Source organism: Juglans regia, chromosome 13 (genome assembly GCF_001411555.2).
Source record: "Juglans regia cultivar Chandler chromosome 13, Walnut 2.0, whole genome shotgun sequence".
Lineage (NCBI taxonomy): Eukaryota > Viridiplantae > Streptophyta > Magnoliopsida > Fagales > Juglandaceae > Juglans > Juglans regia.
Window position 1 is genome coordinate 6,531,102 of NC_049913.1, and position 19,630 is coordinate 6,550,731.

Consider the following 19,630-nt stretch of genomic DNA (forward strand, 5'->3'; position numbering starts at 1 on the left):
GTAAAATATTCTATTCTTCTTTCTCTCTGCGGCATCATGTACATGAATTTTGCTATATATCAATCACTATTTACACTTTTTTTTTTTTTTTTTTCAACGATGGTGTCACCTCCGTTCATGCAGAGAGCCCCTTCTATATTTTTTTCATCCATTTCATCTCCAGTGTTTTGCTCTCATTTTTTTCCTCAATATTTTTCTTAGGGCTGTGCTGCGCATCAGCCGGAAGCCGCAGCATACCACACAGATTTTTTTTTTTTTTTTCACTCAATGCACTGAGTGTGCACCGGCTTCAATAAACAGTAGGCTGATATTTATATTTTCTGTTTTTCTTATCTGTTTCACCCACAGGGCCACGCCGAATGGACGGAGAGCCCGCATATCGGTCACTTGTCTTCATTGTTGCCAATAAAATAAATCCTGCCGTTAGTAAATAATACGAGATTCAATTCAACTCATGTATCTACTTTAGGTTCTAGAGTTTAGATAGGAATTGTAATGTATCTCTATCTAATTAGAGGATAATAAGATAATCAACTTGGTATCACACCATGTTGTCTGAATCTTTATGATTAGAAGATTTGAGAATGAAAAAAAAAACCGTTGTTATAAACGGTTCTAAGCTCAAGAATATTGTAGAACATAATTTACTAAAACAGAAAAACAATTACTGAACAGTACAGTGCCATAAGAAAGTTGGGAAAAAGAGAGAAATAAATAAGGATGTCTGTGTATAAGGGGAATGATATCAGTCAACTAAAGCAAAGCATTTAATCCAATTATTTCATATCGTTTATGCATGCAAAATATGCCGGAACATTCTTTTTAGTGTTCTATTCTATTGCTTCATCGTACAACATGAGAAAATGAAACCTTTTGGTTCTTTAAAAGTTGCATCACAATAATTCATCTAACAAGGATTGGCCAGGAGAATTCTCGATCTTGGACCTGATAGACAAGCTAGTCTCATTCAACTGGGAAGATTTGAGCTCAAACTCACTCAGTCGAGCTCTGGTTGTAGCTACTTGTTTCTTGGCAATGTCAACCTCTTTTTCTTTGAGAGACAGATCTTCCATTTGAGATTCTAGTTCTTTCCTTGTTGATTCCAAATCACGATCACAGTCGGCCTTTGCTGCCTCGATGGATCGATGCTGACCAATGAGCTCAATGTCTTCTGTGATCTCATTGATTCTGCCTCGCAGCCAACTGACATCAATTTGAGAAGATTCTGCATCCTTGAGAATGGCCAAGAGTTCTTTGAGTTTGGCTTTGGTCAGATGAATAATTGAACTGGATTGTAATTCCTTAACCACAGTGCACACACACTCTAAATAATAAGAGCGCAAGGAAATTGATTCTAATTGACAGCTTGCAGCTATGTCTCCATACTTGTCAAAGATTGACTGCAGAATGGAGGCCAAACTTTCTTTTACATGGTATCTTCCAACAGACACACAGGAATCAGAAATTACAGATTGGATCTCTTCCTCATCACTGCCTTCTGAAGCATTGGGAATACCAAAGAAACTAAAGGTCATGGACCCAGCAGCTGAACCAGCACCATGATCTACCATGTCATCAACAATTGCATTCGGCTTTTCATCCACTTTTCGATTGTTTGTTGTCTTGCCAAAAATGCTGGTACTATTTTCCTTTGGAGTGTCTATGGGATGGGAAGGCTGTCAATGAGAGAGAGGAGTCAAGTGGATATAAAAAAACAGAGGATTGATAACACGTGTGCTAATTGTCAACAAGGGAAAAAAGAAAGAAAAAAAATGTGTTATGTGCTTGGCGAGAGTGTGAGAGAGAGTATGCACCAATGCTATAATTCCAGAAGTAGGCACTGAGTGAGAGGATTGGACTGGACCCTTGTAAGAAGGCTCTTGGGCATGAGTTTCCTTTGCACGTGCCGGAGAATGAGGAAAATCCTCACCGTTTTTGGCTTCCACCTTTTTCTTTGAAGAAAAATCAGAAGGGTAAACTGTGTTCCGAAAAGATGCATTGTCATTCACTTGTGGGGAATTTGGTTGGGAACGTTCCTTCTTTCTCCTGCCAAAACTTCTGGAAACATCCAGAATCAAGGAACCTGCAATTACCCAAAAAAAAAAACTGTATTTAGGAACCAATATAACATAACATGTGGATGTGGGCGCATTATGCACAACAGTGTTAATTCCTGACCAACTACATATTTGAATTAGCAAGGCAGACTGCCAATCATAATTCTGAAATATTGTAGAATTTAAAAGAACCAAGGAAATACTTCATAAACACCAACGTCTGGTGTCACAAGGTCAGCATCATGTTTTGTCATTGGTTCCTCTGTCCTAGCAGTTGTAAATGTAGGGCTTTGAATGGCACAAACTCTTAACATGTTGAACTGAATTCTATAGTTGTTTAATTGAATGCCAAACACGTCAAAGAAGAAAAGAGAGGAAAAATTGGTGCTAACTAATTTAGATCAATTGGATTTTGAAGATTTTTGGAAGCAATATTGCAATCACCCAAGGAAAGTCCAAACAACATATGGATTATATGCTGCAAAGGCGAGTCAAAGCTATAATTGGAGTTCCTTAGAATCATTATAAAATCCAATCCCACTTAGTAAGGAACCAATATGAGACTTGACATTTAATTCATCTTTATCATAGGCATTCATCTCTATTGACATCACAATACCCCCCCCCCTTAAAATCCCTGATGAACATTGCACCAAGTGCTCATTTCCACATGATGTTATTAGGTCAACTTTGATGCCATTTGTAATAACTCAAGGAAGGTGAAGGTCACATTGAAGCTCATAATCTAAAAGAACTACTAGCTAAGGTTATATTGAAGTTCCTTAGAATCATTCTAAAGTCTGATTCCAGCTAGTAGCCTAGTACATAACTACTATGGGACTTGACACTCATAGCACTTTTATCATATCCATTTACCTCTATCATACTTCCCTCAGCCAAAGTTTTTACTTGGATGTTACAATTATTATTGTTTTTGTGAAATCCAATGAAGATCTAATTAAGGAAACTTTTGAAAAAAAAGAAGAATCAGTGTTTTGCTAGTAATTCGACGAATCAAAGGGAGTGATTAAAATGGTAGAAAAGAGTGTGAGAGAGGACTGAAAATCAGGTGATGGGTGACTGGTGGTGAGTGGCAGCCCAGGGTGAGCTCTGTAACAACTGAAGAGATCAACCTGTCTCTTGAGCACAGGCTGAGATACTTGCATCTCTTTTCTATGTGAGGGATGATCGGTTTTCAACTCAGCAAGTCATTATATGTGCTCTTGGGTCTTCCTTCTCGTTGATCTGCAGTATATTTTTTATTGACCAAGCATCTTTTGCACTCTAAACAGGAGAAAATAAGTAAAATGTATTCCTGACGGTCATCTTCTATGACACAAACACAGATTACTTTAATGAAGTTAGCTTCCAAGGCAAATACTATAGCCATATATATATTTATATATATATATATATATATATATATTCCCCTTTTAACCCTTTTCTGATAACTAATGAAAATACGGAGCCATTCCACAAGGTTTCTAAACTTTGTGCTCAAGTGTTCCAAAATGTACAAGAACTGCCAGTTGGACTTATTAGTCCATGGTCAGACTGCTCATAGGCTCATAACATACACCAGGTTGTTTCCATAGTTCTCTTTGATGAATAGATTGCCCAACCATCGAGTCGGTTTTTTGCCAAGGGACTATCACCTCCTCAGAGCTTTTCCGTCCTTTAATTGGCTTTCCTATGTGCTCTTATTTTGCGACTGGCAGCTCTTCTACCTTTTCTATCAGCTTGTGCAAACCATTATGGAAAAAAAAAAAAAAAAATTGATGAACTACAGAAATTACTTTAAAGAGCTCACAGAGAAAATACCATACAAGAAAAGGTGCTAACAACCTTTTTCCTTCTTATCCCTCCGCACCTCAGCTCCAGCAACTCTTTTGATGCAAAATTCATCACATTCATGGTAAGGATTGGATGCCTTAGGGCAAGCTGAGTGCCTTTTTATTTCTCCATTGCCATCATCTTAAAAGAAAAAAGAAAGAAAAAAAATCCAAATTTTCCACCTATGTTTAAATGAGGTCAAGAAAACTTATATTGAATAAAAATACTGTGTTTACCAATATTATTATGTCACTGATCATTCACTCCCCGTCCTCCCCCCCAAAAAAGAGAAAAGAATGAAATAAAGAAAGAAAATAGGTTATCCAATAAAGCTATCCATATCAAACATGGTGGATGAATTTAAACATTAGGATAGGTTTAGCAATTCACAAACCAGATTAAGTGCGCTAAATTAAAATTTAATCAATTCCCAAGCATGACAAAAATCGAAGGCATGCATGTCATCGGGAAAGTTTGCAAAGCAGCATGTGCCAAATTACAGAAGATGCATCTGCAAGACTAACTGCAAATTTGGTATAAACAGTTACCTGATTTCTTATTCTCCTTGCGTGTTTGCCCTTGAGCAATCCTTTTGATACAAGAGTCGGTGCATTCGTGGTAGGGGTTTGATGCGTTAGGGCAATCTAGGAGTACATTTCCTTTCTCTGCCATCTCTTTGTTTAGCCCTCGGGTACTCCTGCAAACCGAGAATGAATGAAAAACCTTGTTAATTTCAATAAATCTTCCCAGACATGGCACATTAAATTTGAAATTCCCAACTTCTTCCAGTTTTCAATTGAAAATGCATACCGAAGGGAAATATCTTATCTTCCCTTTCAGTCCTTCAAAATTTCCAAACATAGTAAAACATATGTGAAGATGCCAACTTCAGTTGGCACAACTTAAGAAACTCTATCTAGTCAGAAAAACACAAGCGATAGCTTTTCAGATTGAACATAATTCTCAACGACCTCAGAAAAGGCTAAAACAAAACCCAACTGAAGCCAAGGTACTTCGAATTTCGTACAAGACTCACAAGCACCGATCAGCAAAATAAATCACAGGTCCAACGCATAATTTGAAAGAAAAAAATTGTTTTAGAGACTGCAAAATTGAAATCCAGACATACCCAGAATTTCCTTAAACCTCTGTATAGTTGCTGAGAACTTGTAGGAAAAGAATATCAATCAAACTCTGGTCAAACTTTTCATTGCTAGGTACACAAGAAAGACAACCACCGCTCAAATCAGCTCGATTCAACCAGTCAACTTAGTTGTGGCTAGTTTTTTCAACTCCGTAAGGCGGAAAATTTTATGTTCAGTTCTTTTCCCACCTTTTCTCCCAACCAAACGAAAGTAGGAGAATCTACACAAATGTAAACCCAATATGGAAATATCAATCACGCAACTTTTTTCCTTCAAAAACTAAATACACGCAAGAAAGAAGGTTGGTGAAGCTCAAAAAGCAAAAAGGGTATAAAAATTAGGTACAGAGTACTTTCTTCCTTCACAAATTAAATAAATGAACCAATCAATTTACTTCAAGAAGAGTACACTTGCAACCAATAAAATCCAAAAAGAACGATTCGGCACCCATAAAAAATATAGCTAAACAAAAGTTTTTGTTACAAAAAGAAAGAATTAGCCAGCATCAAACAAACCCAACAAAATCACAGTAAACTTGCAAAACAGAAGGTTCAATTTGACAGAAAGAGAGAGAGAGAGAGAGAGAGAGGGACCTTTGAATCAAATTGGTATGTGCAGGAGCGAGTTCTCCGATGCTATAATAATTTTCTCTTTCTTGCAGGTAGAGCAGAAGTGAATTCTTGACGTTCTTGTCGTCGCTGTATTGCTTGACCACGTTAATAAGTTAATAACTGTTCTCGAAGGTCGATGAATTTCCAACGGACAATAAAGTTAAAAGAGGATGGAAAGTGTATCAACAACATTTTCAAAAGGTTTGAACTTTGAATTCCAGACCTTTGATAAATACAGGTGGGCGTGCAGCACGGGACAGGTTCGCAATTCGTGACGTGTGACACCTTAGAAGAGAATCACAGATGAGAACCCCAAACCAATGCAGAATCACGTAATATATTATTCCTTTCCCATTATATTGGGTCGGGCCAAAAAGTAAACACCCATGGTGCAGTTCTTCTGGACATTTAAGTGGACTACAGTTGGGGGAAGAAATCCTCTCCTTCCACGTATACGTTTCAAAAGAAAAGATGTATATAATTAATTACTTTTTTTTGACATGGAAGAAAATTCGATTTTTAAGATATTATCAATTAATTAAAAAAATAATAATTAATTACAATTGCACATGTTATATATTTTTTTTTTCAGGTGATATGTTAACTTTATTTTATAATATAATATATTATATTAAATCATATCATTTTATAAATTTATTTTACGGTTAAAATGTTTATCGATTAATGATAATAAATACAGTTTTATTATTATTATTATTATTAATTGACTTTTCATTATTTGATATCGTCTTTTTAAAATAAAATAAATAATTTAATTTTTTTTAAATTTTAAAATAAAAATAATATTAAAAAAATATATTTTAATAATATTTTATTTAATTTTTATCAAAAAAGTCTGCTGAAGAGATTATGGCGTGATTGAATAAATAATTTGGATGTTTTTGGGTTGCAAAGTGGATCATTCTATTTCTTCTGTTGCACGTAAGGAAATTAATGGGTGTATTTTCTTTTCTTTTATGAGGCAGAAATGGGTGTAATTAGTACATTGTTGTACCCTATATAATTTTGAAAGAGACGATTGGATATATAAATTGCTAACAACACTTTCATTAGATTTGTCAAAATTAAATGATATTTTTTATGAATATAAGATAAATTTAATTTTTGACTATTCTATTTACATAAATTTTTACATTGAAATAGTTATTTTTTCATTATATAATAATAAAATAATATAAAATAATTTTAATTTTAATTATTCACGTCAAATCTCTACATTAGATTATACTTTTATTCATTATATAATAATAAATATTTAATAATTTCAAAAATATTTAATTTTTTAATTATTAATTTATTTTATTTTATCATATTTTATTATTCTACCTATTATATATTAATTAATAATCATATTCTTATTAAATTAATATATCACTAATTGAAATTAATATATCAATTATGATAAAATATGTGATAGAAAGAAAGGAAGAGAAAAATAATTAATAAAATATGTATTTGATGTATGTATAATAACTTTAAAATTTGGAAATTTTTTTTAAAATTACTGTAGCTAAATTTTAAAATTAATCCATTATGAACATATTTTACTATTTAATAACTAAATATTTAATGAATTTAATTTTTAACTAATTTAATAAGAATACTTTAGGCGAAAGGTGCATTGAGAATATAAGACTTTATTTATTTTTTAGTCAAATAAAATATCTGAGAGTTACTGTTTGAGTATTTAATTTTATTTTTTAATTATTAAAAATATGATTATTAATAAAGTGGTGTATTTTTTTTTAAATATTTTAAAAAAATAAAAAGTACAACTTAATAAATTTAAAAAAGTAAACTCACGGGCTGAATAGCAGTGGTGTAGACTGTAACCAAGTGGTAGCTGTGGGCGTCTCTAACTTTACCTCGTTTAGTTAATTAATTTGAGGGTAGACCTGACCAACCATAGTCTACTATGGTAGGAGCGTAGAACACATATCATTCACGATCAAAGGGTACTGTGAGATAGGAAATAATGAAAAACAGTCCCTCTTTTTAGGCTCATGCTTGGGGTAAAAAAGTCTGGTTCTAATCAGATTGGGACAACCTAGCTAGCTCGAATTCCTTTCCATGTCATTATTATTATTTTTTTTATTTTATTAAAAATATACTTTAATTTATTCAATAAAATCGAAATTATATATGTGACTAATTAATACAAAAAAAATTCAAATTACAAATCAAATTACTCATCTGTTTGGAACACTCTGCACACAAATTTTTTTATGATGTATATTATTTTAATTTTTATAAACTCTCTATGAACCACTCTATAAAAATAAAGCTAACAACTCCCATCCTATAAAGGAGGAGATAGACAACCACCCAACATCCTCCAAAAGATGAACGTGACATCTGTTATAGACATAAAGTCTTTTTCCATGTATTACTAAATGGAAAAAATTACTTTGCCTTCTCAATTGTACCGACTGCTTGTCAATTTTTTTTATTTAGTAATTAAAAAAGTGCTTTTAAGTATATTGAAGTATTTTTTTATTTTAAAAAAATATTTAAATATATTAAAAAAAATAAAATTAAAAAACAAAAACTGAATGGTGGTAAACTTGAGCGGTAAACTGAGTAGCCCGACTCTTATTGAATTGCTGATGTGTTAGCTTTCATTTTTGAAAAAGCCTACTTTGCCGTCCCATATGTACCACTCGGTGTGACTGTTCGGTTTTTTGTTTTTTGTTTTATTTAATAACGAAAGAAGTGATTTTTAGTGTATTAGTGTATATTTTTTTTAATTTTTAAAAAATATTAAAAAAAGTGAAAAAATAAAAAAAATAAAAATCCAAAAAGTAACGTGCGGTCAAACTGAGGGGACTAATCTAGCGGCAGAATAGCTGGACTCTTCATTTTTACCTCAAAGTTGTAGAGTAGTTGAAACATGGAAGAGTATACAAACAAGAACTGATAGAAAAACGTCCTAGCAAGGTAGTTAGGGTTCTGTACAGTACAATTTTCTTTGGTCGTCATGCAATATGCTCCTCCCATCATTACCAACTCACGGATTCTCTTTCTACGATCCCTTTTTTTTTTTTTTTTCCTGTCAATTCTGTTATCTCACTCATGCAAGGGCTGCAGTTCACCTACCAGGTTAACAGCTTGGATCCAAATATAAAAAGAAACACTACGTAGAATGAAGAGTGGTTAGCTTTTATATTCTTTGTTTCTTCTTCATTAAGAAGATCCAAAAGAAAAAACAAAAAAAGGGTTTTTGTTACTGCTGCTCAATTTGCTGAGATGGGTGTTTTGGGATGAGGTAACGATGCAGGACATGTAAAGATTTAGAACAAAACACAAGGCTTTAGAAAAATAAGCTCAACTATCAAAATTAAAAAATGGTCAGTTGATAAGTATTGGTATTTTTTTTGTTTGATTCTCTGAGATTTTGATGAGCTTGGCTAGTTGATGTTGGATACTCGGTGTCAGATGGGTGCTATATATATATATATATATATATATATATATATATAAGCTTGGATGGTGATGCAGTTAACTATTGCAATAACTTGTAATTTGTATATATTATCTGCTTCTCTTTTGTTGATAATTATTCCATTCTTCTGTTTTCTGCCAGGCCTCTCTCTCATTTTCTCACTCTCAAAATGTTTGATTCAGTTGTATACTTCACACACAGACAAACATGCACATACCATAAAAAGCTTTATGATGAATTTTTATGTTACCTTTTTTTATTTGCTGACACACTGTAGTAGATACTAGGATTCTTTAAGCATTTGCAATCCCATTTTTTCACTTGCTTTATTCAATTATGGCAGCAAACAAAAACATCATCGTGCACAACCTAATGGATATGCCAAGACCACTCATCGGTTTGAAAAGTTGGGATTGCTGTGTTCTGTGGAAATTGAGTGAAGACCACCAAAGGTAAAATTCAGACAGTACTGTCTAATCTCTCTCTCTCTTCCTCCCTGACTTTTGTGATTTATGTTAGGTCTATTGAGTGGATGGATTGTTGTTGTGCTGGGGCTAACAACACTCAAAATGCCGGAGAACTTCTTTTCCCCTGTTTCTTCAAGCCTTCCATGTAGGGATACCATGTTTCAGAATCCAAAGACAAATTCTTGTGAATTTTTAGCTCAACTGCCTTCTTCCATGCCCGTCGACTCTGGGTATCTAGTCACTTGTGTATTTAGGGAGTCATATATTAGTTGTTCTTGAAACTCTTTTCTTTCAAAATTCAAAATGTTTAATCTCATGAAGGGTGTGTAACATGGAGCAGAATTTATGTACAGACCTTGATATTCAAACCAACCCAGCTGGCTAAACTTCTCAAATACCACAACATCAAGTGTTCTATAAGTGAGTACTCAACAACCCCACCCCTCCCTCTTCTTGTTCCTAAAGAAATTAACCCCAAGATCATAAAATTGATAATGGTCTTGTTCACAAGTGCAGGAAACTTTTGGTACTAGGGTTTTGATTCCATTGGCAGGAGGAATTGTTGAGTTGTTTGCTAATAAGCAAGTATGATGTTTCTTAATTAATACCTTTCTTCAGAATGAACTTAGAAATACAAGAATACTTTTCATCCTACTTTCGCACGAGCATTATGGTCTCTGGCCTTTTCTTTGTTTATTTGCTGAAAATGATCTTTTCATGATGCCTATTATATTGTGAAAAAAATATCTAAACTATTTTCCATAACAGGTTACTAAAGATAAGCGTGCCATTGATCTTATCATAGCCCAATGCAACATTTCACAAGAGCAGAAGGCCCCCATCAATTCAATCAACATGGACACAAGCTTCCCTGTTAATTTAAATGCGATGAGTGAAATTCAATCAAAGCCTTCTTTTTCAAGTGATGAAGAAAATGATCAAAAGGATCCTAACAATCATTTTCAGCCACCAGTTTCACCCGAAACAGCATTTGGAAATTTGAATCTACCTTACAAGATCTCTGTTGACCAAGTTCACCTATATGATTCTCCAATGGACTTCCTTCAGCAATGCAATTACACTTGTGAAAACAGAACCAAGAATAACATCAACCATGAAGGATCGCACAATCCATCTGTTTCTGACAAAGCCATAAGCCCATTCAAATCTTCCCCTCAGAATGAGTACCGATTCGAGATGAATGCATTACATCAGTCCATGATGAGCAATTCATCTAACATGCATATGCAGTTTATGGAACCACTTTCACACACAGAGCAGCAGGGGAACAATAAATATTCCATTAATCATGAAACGAGGAGAACAAATTCAATCTCAGATTGCAGTGATCAGTCTGACGATGAGGATGATGCAAAGTATAAGCGAAGGACTGGAAATAGGCCTCAGTCGAAAAACCTTCTTGCTGAAAGGAGAAGAAGAAAGAAGCTTAATGATAGGCTCTATGCTCTTCGGGCTTTGGTCCCTAAGATTTCCAAGGTAATCATCTTTAATGCTTTGCTTGGCTCATAAGAATAATAGAACTGGAAAAGTCATTGGATCTTCGAAGTTTCTTTATGCTGCATGTGAAAAATTCTCCTAGCTACTGATGTTTAAACTCTAATGCGTGGTGGCATGTTCAGATGGATAAGGCTTCTATCCTGGGGGATGCAATTGAATTTGTGAAGGAGCTGCAGAAGCAAGTAAAAGATCTCCAAGATGAGCTTGAAGAGCATTCAGATGATGGAGGTAGAAATACAGGCACGCCTGGCAACCACCACAACGTCCAAATTCTAAACCAAAATGGAATCAATGTTGGGCCTAAAAGGGAACATGATAAAGCTCCAAATGGCATTCATTTAGAAGAATCAGGCAATGGCAGCGTCTCGAAACATAATCAACACTCGGAAAGTACTAATGATAAGGCACTGCAGATGGAGGTATCTTAATGTCTTCTTCTTCTTTCTTTCTTTTTTTTTGTCTTGGAATCTATGTTCTTTTAATTCTTCATGAGAAAGAGGAATGAGATAAACATAGGTGCAAGTGGAAGCGGCGCAGATAGATGGGAAGGAATTCTTTGTGAAGGTATTTTGCGAGCACAAGCCTGGGGGGTTTGTGAGATTAATGGAGGCATTGAACTCTCTTGGACTAGAAGCAACAAATGCAAATGTAACTAGCTTCAGAGGCCTTATGTCCAATGTTTTCAAAGTAGAGGTAAGCCGTAAGCAGCTTTTAATAGGTGATATTTTGTTTACAAAGGGCCAAGTTCAAAATATAACATGCCATAGAGAGTTATTAGTATTTTTTTTTTCGTTTATTTCTTTTATGGGATATTAGGATTTCTTATTCGTGCGATCTGTGGGTAGCATAAAAGCGACAGCGAAATAGTTCAAGTTGGTCATCTGAGGAACTCCTTGCTTGAGCTAACGCGAAACTCATCCCGAGGGTGGCCCGAGACGGCTAAAGCATCAGAGAATGGTGGCAGCACCAACTATCATCATAACCAGCACCACCTGCTCAACCACCATGCTAGTTCCTACCACCACCCTCTACTCCATCTTCATAACTAAGATTTAATTCCAGAGTATCAAACGAGAAGAACCTCAAACTTGTTTCTTTTACTTTCTATATGACCTTATGTGGACATCTTCTACAAACTATGTATTAGTCTTTAGATGGAGTAGACAAACTTCAAGGGTGTGTTTAACCTCTAAGAAATTATGTATGCATGAAGAAATTAAGAGCGAAGAAATGCATCAAATGACTAAAAATTTCTAATTTAAAACGCATTAAATAAATCTATGTGGTGCATCAAAAATCATCAATAATAGTAAAAAATAATGTGCTCCACAAATAGAAGCAATAGAATAACCACTCCAAATATCATAATAAAGGCGATTAAAAGGAATCGTACTTTTATTAGCAAGAAGTGAAAAAGGCAAACATGTTTGCTTATAACGATCACAAACATTATAATGAGAAAGAATACATGGATTATAAAAAATATTAGGAATAATAAAGTTGGAAGGATGATCTCGACGTTGATACCATAGTGTCTTATTATCAAGATGGTGAATTGAAAAAGCAACGGACTGTTTGGGCTGAAAGATATAGAAACTATTGCAAGCTTCACCTGCTCCAATTAGCCTTCTCAATTGAAGGTCCTGAAAAAAACAATTAGAAGATGAGAAAATGGCTACACAAGATAAATTATTAGTAAGAGAAATTATTTGTATCAGCCGAAAGCCGCAGCACACTCAACGTATTGAGTTTAAAAAAAAAAAAAATTGATGTGAGTGTGCTGCGCCTACGGGCTTAGGAAAAATATATGCATATGTCCCACACCGGCACACACTCAACCTATTGAGTGTAAAAAAAAAAAAAAAAGTGATGTGAAGTGTGTGCCGGTGTGGGACAGATGCATAGCGTTTCCCACGGGCTTATGGGTTGCTTTTCCCTATTAGTAAGTTGAGGGACAAAGAGAATATTATAATAAAAAGTAGGGACATAAAGGACATTTAAAAGGGTAAGGGTTTCTGATAAGTGGACAAAGCCCACTCCTTCAACGGGAACAACTTCTCCCCGTGGGTAGGCGGATGGTGCGAGCCAAGGGCGGCCGTTGGAGGCTCGAGAAAAGGGATCGGCAGTGACTCATATGGTCACTAGTGCCGCGGTCGATGATCTAGTCCATTTGCGAGTCAAAAGAGCAAGAAATCATGAAAGAGTTACCCACAAAATTCGCCGCTAGAGGAGAGGGATGCAGGAGGTTCATGAGCTGCTAGTAGCTCTTCGGCGAGAGGCCTGGGACTAGACTTGAGGTGGAGGCAGCAAGGTTGGCAGTAGAAGGTGGCTTACCAAGGAAAGAGGGCTTGCGATGGTTACGGGGTTCACGCCCGGGAGGGTAGCCGATGAGGAGCCAATAGCGTTGACAGAGGTGGCCGTCTTTGCCACATTCAGTGCATTTGAGAGGTGGCCGACTGGTATGAGAGGATTGAGCAGCAAGGGCTAGGTTTTCAGATGGTAGGCAAGATGAAACTTGGAGAAGCGTTGTTGTTCCTCTTAGAAAGACATGGAGAAGACTTTGTTGAGGGGTGGGAGTGGATCAGTGGCGAGGATTTGGGTTCAAAGTGCAGCGAACGAGTGATTGAGTCCTAGTAGAAACTGGAAGACACGTTCTTACTCTGCTCTCTTCTCCAAGGTGTTGGCGTCGATGGGGGTTCGAAGGTTGCCGAGTTCATTCCATAATTGTTTGTTATTGTTATAATAATATGGGATTGAGAGTTGGTTTTGGTGGAGGTTGGATATTTCTCGTTTGAGATGAAAGAGACGGGCATTGTTGCCATTGCAAAACCTAGACTCAAGATCGAGCCATACATCTCGGCGGTCATCATGATAGTCCAGAGAATTGACTAGGGAAGGGGTTATGGTGTTTAGAATCCAAGTGAGAACCATATCTTTGGTCCTGCTCCATTGGGCATAATCGGTGGAGGTGGTAGCTGGTGTTTTGAGGGTGCCATTAACAAAACAGAGTTTGTTTTTGGCATTGAGGGCTCGGCGAAGTGTACGTTACCATTTGGGAAAATGATCTCCAGTTAAGAAGCCGGAGACAAGGACGAGACTAGGAGAATCAAAGGGATGAATGGGATATGGGGAGGAAATTTGAGAAGCATCGGAAGAGGAAGCCATGGCTGCTTAAAGGTATGTCAGGATCGATTTTTGGCTGATACCATGTTAAGAAATAAATTGGTAGAAATAATTTTCATATTATTCATTGATCTCATATACAAATATATAAGCATGAGTAGATGATTTGTACATGGAAAGAGAGACAAATTCGCTATACAGAAATTGTGTAACTGTTAATTAACTAAATTGGTGGGATTGCTAAAATTAAGGGATTATGTGCTGTAATAAAGATTGTTGCATAAACAAAGAATGAGAGGGTGAAGGATACGGATGGGGTATCGAACTTCCTCTGATTAGTTAATGCAAGTGTCTTAGCCCCAAATAAAGAAAGCTTAAAAGAATACCCAGATTAATTTGACCCAAAAATTAAAAAATGATCATATATTATGACAATGAAATAACTGATAATAAAAAGGGAGGAAGATGCTAATTAATAAATATTGCCAATCAATGTGATGCAATTTTCCCTCAAATATCCAATATTCCAGAACTCACAGTAATATTCCAAATGCAACAAGATGAATTCCCATGCTCCACCTAACAGTGTCATAACTTCTACAAGAACTGACTGGTGGAGATGATTCCCTCGGAGGAGTTGATATAGCACTGTTTGTGGTATTAGCCCCAGAATCAGAGGCACTTGCTTCTTTAACATCTATGCTAAACCTCATTCCCCCGAGGCAATGTCCAGGGATATTGCAAATGAACCAATACTTCTTTGCTTGAGTAAGTTTTACTTGATCGTCTCCACTCTCATACTTTGCCAACACTCCAGAGCTCGCATCACATGATCGGTAGGTAGCTTCTGTTACTTCATAAGCATTGTGTTTCCCCTTCACATATTTAAAACCTGCACCATATGAACAAACAAAGTAAAAGTCAGATTTTACTAATTAATGACCATTTGCAAGGTAATAATGTATATAACCTGCTAACATTGGAGATCATTCGATGAGAAAATGCGAGTAAAATGAAACAAATCTTGTCTGAGTTAGTTTTTTGAAATATTTACAACGTGAACCAACCCAATTAAACAACAAATCCAACTGAATTAAATACAGTATGCAAAGAGGAAAAAACTAAAAACAAAATAAACCCAGATATTAAAGGGCTTAAAGCAGCAGAGCAAAAAGCATAGTTTTAACTATTCAATATTTGTTTTTTTCATCTTCACCACCATCATATATGTTCTGAATTTAAAGGGAAAGGTACATACGAAGAACATCACCAACTTTGAATTTTCTTTTCTGTGACCATGAGACGAAGTCTGCCTCATCATTCCACTTTCCCTCATCACCAAGTGTATAAGCATCAGATGTAGCACTTTTCAAAAACTGAATATTGATCATAAGAACGACCATTAAGAAGCTGCAAAGTTTGAAAAACCTGGTTTCTTCCATAGTCTTGAATGTATGAAAGTAATGGGGAATGGAAGAAAAATGGATGGCTTTCAGAGGTTTATCTACGAAGCAAGAATGCAATAAAGACATTTTGGTTATGATCGGGAGGGCTCTGTATTTTGGACCATTTTGGTCAAGTTAAGTTCGAATGCTTATTTCATAATCATTCAAAGGACCAGTAACGTGAATCCAACCAAGATTATATAATATATATCGAATTTAATGTGAATAAGCCAGCGAGCATGCATAAATGGGCCCTAAGATTTGCATCTTAGGGAAGTAAAGGAGGCCGTGCACACCCATTTTCTTGGAGTTGAATTATCAACATCTGAAGTGAACAAACTAGTTTGCCAACAAGAGTAGTTAAAAGTGGTTGGAAAATTGGCCCTGTAGCATAAATAAATATTTATGCGTTTGAAGATGCATCATCAAGGGCCATAAAAAGCTCTTAAAAGAGAGTAGTACTATTCTAGAACCCTTCAGTATTCTAGACACTTTCACTTCCTAGAATTTACCACAAACATTGGAAGTACAGAAAGTTATGGACCACAATAATTTCCAACAAAAACAACATGTATATCATAGAGTCTTAAGAGTCTCTGTTTGAAAATCAAAATTAAGAAGGCAGAACATATAATTTCGGGCTCACCATAGAAGCCAGTGGGTCCACCAAAAACCCACACAAGATGGACCGTTTTGCCTAGAAGTGACTTCTACAGCAGCAGCATCAAATGCACCAGCATGGCACACCAACCAATTCATAGTTTAGGGCATAAAAGATATATATAAAAAAAAAGTATGGAGCCCTACTGCAACTAATAGATGTTGGACACAGTGTCCACAAATGATGATTGTAGAAACTTCACACAAAAGATACAAACAAAAACATACCCTGTAGTGAAGCAATAGAGAAAATTGATTTATCTTTTCGGTGGTCTTTTGATATAGTGAACAGGTCCCCAAATAAGGAACCAAGCGCTTATTGTAAGAATTGCAGAACTGTTAAGAGTCCACACCGAAGTAAAATAATTATCCAAAAAAAAAAAATCTAACCCTTGAATAATAAGATCCCCTTTTTTTTATTATTGCTAGCATCAAATTGTGAAATCACCACTTGTTATGCAAGGAATTCTTTGAAAAATATTCGAAATGCTTGTATTTGTAGTCTTTTATTTTTCAAACTAGACTTGTACCCTTTAAAATTGTCCAAAAAAATTAAACTCATACTACTTTACTACTTTTTACAAATTATTCACTATTATTTCACAAACTGTTCTCACTACTATTCACATATTATTTAAGATACTGTTATCCAAACATAGTCTTAATTAAATGGGATAGAGTATAGAGTCAGAATTCGAACTCAATACCTATGCTCTAATTAAGTTGATGGGAAGACAACTGTTCTCAGATTTTCATAGATTACTACTTCACCACTATTCACTAGGGGTGGGCAGCAGGACCCCGCACCCCGCTGCCTTGGCCCCTTCCTCCCCGCCCCCGCATGGCAGGGCGAACAACCCCGCTCCACCCATGCAGGGGCAGGGGCCCCCGCCCTACATCTAGCACCCTTAGCGGGGGTAGGGAGGGCCCAACCCTACCCTGCATTTCTCTCGCCCCTGCTTACATGTTTATATATATATATATATATATAAACATAAATATATATTTATATTTTACAAATTGTGTATATATAAATATATATTACAATTTGTTAGACTTGTTCACAAAGTATGCACTAGCAAATTTAAAAACTACTTAATTTTTAAATTATAGTTATATTTACAAAATTTAAATTTATAATTTAGGTCTAAAAATGTATTTTAAATCACTTTTGGACTTGAGAATAATTTTTAAATCTAGTAGAATATAGACTATTTTTTAAGTAGACATGAGGTGGGGCAGGGTGCGGGGTGGGGGCTACCCTGCACCATATGATGTGGGTAGCACCCTTATTCACAAACTATTCACTATTATTTCATAAATTTGTCCCAAAAGTTTAAAATGATGGAAAAATGTAAATTTAATTATTTATATTATATTCTTAACACAAATTTCATCATAATGCACGAAAATATAAATCCTTAAGAAGCAAATATTTGCAAAATGATGCTCATTTAATCAGTTCCAAATTAATCCTTATTATTTTAGATACTCTAGTAAGGGGTTCAAATATAGTTAGAAAAATAAAAGACAACAAATATAAGTAAAATATAATAAATAATTTAATTTTTTTAAATTTTAAAATAAAAATAATATTAAAATTTTATATTATAATAATATTTTATTTAACTTTCAACAAAACATCTTATCTTATTTCATCTAACATGCATAACCAAACAAGCCTTAGAATATTTTTCAAGCAAGAAGAAAAATGGTGGTGTGAATGATTTAACTTCCAAGTCCATTCACCAAGTAATGTACATGTAAGTGCATGAATCATGGCCCAGTTTTATTATTCCAAAAATGTTTTATTTACAAATTACATCCTTGTATTATTTACTATTTATGGAGCATAAATTTGTATTCTCTACAGAAATTTCGATTTTATAATCCAATTTTTTTAAATAGCTTTTATGATATTATTCATATAATTATTTTTAAATCAAAACTAGTAAGTGTAAAGTGAGAATTGGGAGTGTGATTAACATGATTAGTCTTCCACTAGAAAATATTATCAATTTTAATTTTTTTAAAAAATTATAGAAATCGTTAATAGATCCGAAATATCGTTGAGACAAGATTTAATTTATCTCCTAAAAGTTTGATTTTAATTTGACTTAATACAGAAAAGGTCCAAAGGATACTGCTCTCTGCACCTACTTTATTTACTTAAACCGACTTTATTTATTTGTTTATTTATAACGCAAAACGTAAGTAAAAAGTTCAGTTTGTATGTCTTCCGCAAGCTCAAGCCCAGAAGCTCAAAAACCCTAGAAAAACCCTAGCCTCCATTTTTCTTCATCCAACAATGGCGGGCGGGAGATTCCGCGAGCTCCTAAAGAAGTACGGGAAGGTGGCCTTGGGCGTCCACTTCTCGGTCTCTGCGGTTTCCATCACCGGACTCTACGTCGCCATCAAGAACAACGTCGACGTCGAGTCCCTGCTCGAGAAATTGCACATGGGTGGTGTCGGCTCCTCCACCAAGGATCACGCTCCCCCTGAAGCTTCTTCTTCTTCTTCCGATGGGTTTGTGGTCGAAAATGAGAGACCGACTTCAGAGTCTCAATCAACGGTGGTTATGGAGGAGAAGAAGCGGAATCGAGTGGCCGAGCTCACCGCCTCGACCGGTGGGGCCCTGGCTCTGGCTGTACTCTGTAACAAGGCTTTGTTTCCGATTCGGGTTCCCATTACCATTGCGCTTACGCCTCCGATGGCGAGGTTCTTGGCTAGGAGGGGGATCGTCAAGAACGGTGCATAATATTTTTTTTTTTTTTTAGAGAAAGAGGACTTCTTGTGCTTTTTTGGCCTGAACTAATTTTCCATATATTTTTTTTCTTGCCTATTGCAATAGGATTGTTGGGTACGAATTAATATGTGCCTGGAAGTTGTTGATCCACCTGAATTTCTGGTGAATAAATCACATGATTAATCAAATCCCATTTTTATTATGTTCTGATAATAAGAAAGAAAGAGAGAGAATGTAAGAAATGGAAAGAAATAAAGCGGTGATTAATAGAGATAGATAATATTAAATATAAATTTATTTTACGAGTCTATCTATCTCTCTTTTCCCGTCCAATTTGAGGGAAATATTAGTCCTTCTCTCATCTCTGTTAAGTGATACTGAGGTTACGTTAGGTTACGTTTGGAAGATTTAAAGTTGTGTTTGGATGTTAAAGTGAGTTGAGTTGAGTTGAGTTAAGATGATAAAATATTATTAGAATATTATTTTTTAATATTATTATTATTTTAAAATTTAAAAAAATTAAATTGTTTATTATATTTTGTATTGAAATTTAAAAAAATTG

The 19,630-nt window shown here is 35.2% G+C and overlaps 3 protein-coding genes and 1 pseudogene across 6 annotated transcripts; 2 read left to right on the plus strand and 2 right to left on the minus strand.

Moving 5' to 3' along the window:
* Window positions 1-723: 723 nt before the first annotated feature.
* On the minus strand, window positions 724-5,898 carry LOC108993333. 4 transcript variants are annotated; one of them, XM_035684765.1, is made up of 6 exons: window positions 5,870-5,888; window positions 5,629-5,733; window positions 4,439-4,587; window positions 3,903-4,031; window positions 1,815-2,083; window positions 724-1,676 (listed from the first exon to the last, which is right to left on the minus strand). In XM_035684765.1, the coding sequence occupies exons 3-6, from the start codon at window positions 4,560-4,562 to the stop codon at window positions 894-896; spliced, it is 1,305 nt and encodes a 434-aa protein (XP_035540658.1). In that variant the 5' UTR covers window positions 4,563-4,587; window positions 5,629-5,733; window positions 5,870-5,888; the 3' UTR covers window positions 724-893. The 4 variants fall into 4 exon arrangements, with proteins under 4 accessions (XP_035540658.1, XP_035540659.1, XP_035540661.1 ...); XM_035684766.1 differs by lacking the exon at window positions 5,870-5,888 and adding an exon at window positions 5,020-5,255 and having other exon boundaries at window positions 5,629-5,846; XM_035684768.1 differs by lacking the exons at window positions 3,903-4,031; window positions 5,870-5,888 and adding an exon at window positions 5,020-5,255 and having other exon boundaries at window positions 5,629-5,844.
* A 3,369-nt stretch (window positions 5,899-9,267) lies between these two features.
* LOC108993332 lies at window positions 9,268-12,309 on the plus strand (annotated as a pseudogene).
* A 299-nt stretch (window positions 12,310-12,608) lies between these two features.
* LOC108993314 (basic blue protein-like) lies at window positions 12,609-15,659 on the minus strand. The gene is made up of 3 exons (XM_018968193.2): window positions 15,476-15,659; window positions 14,755-15,109; window positions 12,609-12,737 (listed from the first exon to the last, which is right to left on the minus strand). Exons 1-3 carry the CDS (start codon window positions 15,657-15,659, stop codon window positions 12,725-12,727), a joined length of 552 nt encoding a protein of 183 aa, XP_018823738.2. The 3' UTR covers window positions 12,609-12,724.
* Window positions 15,660-18,543: 2,884 nt separating this feature from the next.
* On the plus strand, window positions 18,544-19,272 carry LOC108993356. The gene has a single exon (XM_018968242.2). The coding sequence runs from the start codon at window positions 18,631-18,633 to the stop codon at window positions 19,078-19,080; it is 450 nt and encodes a 149-aa protein (XP_018823787.1). The 5' UTR covers window positions 18,544-18,630; the 3' UTR covers window positions 19,081-19,272.
* Window positions 19,273-19,630: the final 358 nt, after the last annotated feature.